This window comes from Poecilia latipinna, unplaced genomic scaffold (genome assembly GCF_001443285.1).
Source record: "Poecilia latipinna isolate Pla-1442-1.1 unplaced genomic scaffold, P_latipinna-1.0 Scaffold3888, whole genome shotgun sequence".
In the NCBI taxonomy this organism is placed as follows: domain Eukaryota; kingdom Metazoa; phylum Chordata; class Actinopteri; order Cyprinodontiformes; family Poeciliidae; genus Poecilia; species Poecilia latipinna.
Genome location: NW_015116504.1, coordinates 39,087 through 41,513, shown reverse-complemented (window position 1 = coordinate 41,513; position 2,427 = coordinate 39,087). Strand labels below are relative to the sequence as shown.

The 2,427-nt window shown below is 42.6% G+C and overlaps 1 protein-coding gene across 1 annotated transcript in view; it reads right to left on the bottom strand.

Moving 5' to 3' along the window:
* Window positions 1-173: 173 nt before the first annotated feature.
* Window positions 174-2,427, bottom strand: part of LOC106941829 (dihydrolipoyllysine-residue succinyltransferase component of 2-oxoglutarate dehydrogenase complex, mitochondrial-like) — a gene marked incomplete at its 5' end in the record, with an annotated part of 8,407 nt that continues 6,153 nt past the window's right edge. The window contains 7 exons of the mRNA XM_015024957.1: window positions 174-560; window positions 939-1,106; window positions 1,191-1,274; window positions 1,393-1,466; window positions 1,934-2,064; window positions 2,142-2,239; window positions 2,374-2,427. The exon at window positions 2,374-2,427 is cut by the window's right edge and continues 16 nt beyond it. Coding sequence (XP_014880443.1) covers window positions 426-560; window positions 939-1,106; window positions 1,191-1,274; window positions 1,393-1,466; window positions 1,934-2,064; window positions 2,142-2,239; window positions 2,374-2,427 — 744 coding nt within the window. The remainder of the gene's footprint in view (window positions 561-938; window positions 1,107-1,190; window positions 1,275-1,392; window positions 1,467-1,933; window positions 2,065-2,141; window positions 2,240-2,373) is intronic.

Genomic DNA, 2,427 nt, shown 5'->3' with positions numbered 1-2,427 from the left:
GCTCATAGTAAAAAAAAAAAAAAGATTGTTACCAGAATAAAAATTTGCACCCAAAAGTATGCAAATTTTTATGACTTTTTTTTTTGTAATAAAAATAAAACTAGTAAAGATTTCTCCAAATCCATTAAAATAAATGGTTGCTATGGAGACATAAGTTGCAACTTTTGCAGGAGTTTTTTTTTTTTTTTTTACTATGAGCTCTGGACATTTTTTTTTCTATTACCATTATCTCCCTTACCGTCCACCAGCTTGTATGTTATGGCAGGATAAATGTGAGACATTCTCCAGCCTCATTTGTCAAAATTGTAGGACTTTTAATATTAACATAGAAGCAGCTGTGCGGGCTGATGTGGGTGTTTCTTGGTTTTGATGGGTTCGTCTGGTGCAGTCGAGTATTTTGAAAGAGTAACAAGGCATTTGCAGCTTCACATGTCCAGCAGCAGCAGCCGAGGATCTTCTACCGCCGCTTTGATCTTGCGCAAGAAAGTGACAGCTTCTCTGCCGTCGATGAGCCGATGGTCGTACGTCAGCGCCACGTGCATCATGGGTCGGACCTCGACCTGCCGGAACAGATCACGTTTCTACTGTCTTCATACAATTACATTCCACCTCGGAGGTTTTACCCGTCCGTCACTTTCGCGAATCAATCGTGATCAACAAAACGCAACTCCATGAAAATATCAAAGTGCATCGACTTGAAGGCGAGGACGAATATCCATGCAATTACTCTAGAAATCACTTGTCACTTTGACATTAAAATGTTTTTTTTATTTTTGTAATTTTTTTTTTTGTTTAAAAAGTGTTTAAATTTACAAAAAGCTACAAAAAGGATAAAACATCCAAGGGGTGAATATTTTTTATAAGCACTGAGAAACGAGAAGTCCGGCAGATATTACTTGTTACGTATTACGACTTTTCCCCCCTGAACGTTGACTCACCTGTCCATTGATGGCCACAGGTGTGTCGAAGACGCCGTGCATGCCGAGAATGGCCGACTGCGGGGGGTTGATGATGGGTGTGCCGAACAAGGAGCCAAACACGCCGCCGTTGCTGATGGTGAACGTTCCTCCATCCATATCTTCCACCGCAAGCTCGTTTTTACGAGCCTGAGGAGGAAAAAGACAAAAACTTCTCAGAGCTCTGTAGTAGGGAAACAACTCAAAGCAATGCTTACAGTTTAAGGCGCCTACCTTTTCTCCCAGAGCATTTATGGTTTTCTCGATCTCAGCGTAGTTCATGGACTCCACGTTTCGTAGCACAGGCACTACAAGTCCCTACGAGGTAAAAAGCACGAAGCGGTAAGAACTACAACAGATTTAGATGAAGTGAAAGTTATCCAGGATTTAGCAGTGACGGTAATCACGATAAACTTTTAAATACTAGAAGCCAAACCTTTGGAGTTGCCACAGCGATGCTGATGTCCACATAGTCCCTGTAGATGATCTCTTTGGTTGCTTCATCTATAACTGCAGGCAAACAACATATTTGGTATACAAATGAACAAGTTTGACCGGAACACCGATGCTTGGACCGACAGCACACTGAAAAAGATTCAAATCCCTTGAACTATCCCACATTTTGTCACGTTACAACCACAAACTTCAGCGTATGTTCTGGGAACTGTATGTGACAGACCAACACAAAGCAGTGCACGATTGTGAAGTGTGTGCTTTTTTGTTTTGTTTTTTCCAGTGTGATATACATTTGCATTTAGTTCAACTTATTCCAATGGTCTTCAAAAACAAAGACCGGTGCAAGCAACTAAATTTAGAGATCACTAAACACACGACGCCTGCAGCGAAACATGGTGGTGGAAACATCATGCTACGGCGATGCTTAAAAAAGCTATTAAGTTTGAGATTTTAATACCAAAAAAGACATGGAAAAGTTTTAAGGGAATGAATACCTCTCTAAGACAATGCCATTAACTCACCAGCGTTGACGGCGGGTTGATCCATCAGAGCATGTGAAGCCGCCTTAGCAAAAGCAGACATAAAACCCAGTTTGACGTTGTGCTTCGTAAGGAACGCCTCCTTGTAGAGTTTCCTCATTTCCTTGATGTTGCTAGAAGAAACGGTGGGTGTCACCGCAGATCACGTTCGATGGGACTGGACTTGTCTCGAGCAGTTTCTTTGACTCACCTCATGTCTATTTCGTTGAAGGTGGTCAGCATGGCGCAGGTGTTCTGAGCTTCCTTCAGTCTCTCAGCAATCCTCAGCCTCATTCGGCTCATCCTCACCTGGAGACACGAAGCAAGTCAGCGAGCGGTGAGCTGCAAGTCCTCTAAATATTACAATAAGTTTGGCTTTTGTGGAAAAAAAAAAAAAAAAAGAAGAAAAAAAGTACTCCGATGTCGCCTCGGCGGAGTGTTACCCTGTTTTCTCCTCTGACTCCTGCTGCTGGAGGAGCGGGTGGTGCAGGACTGGG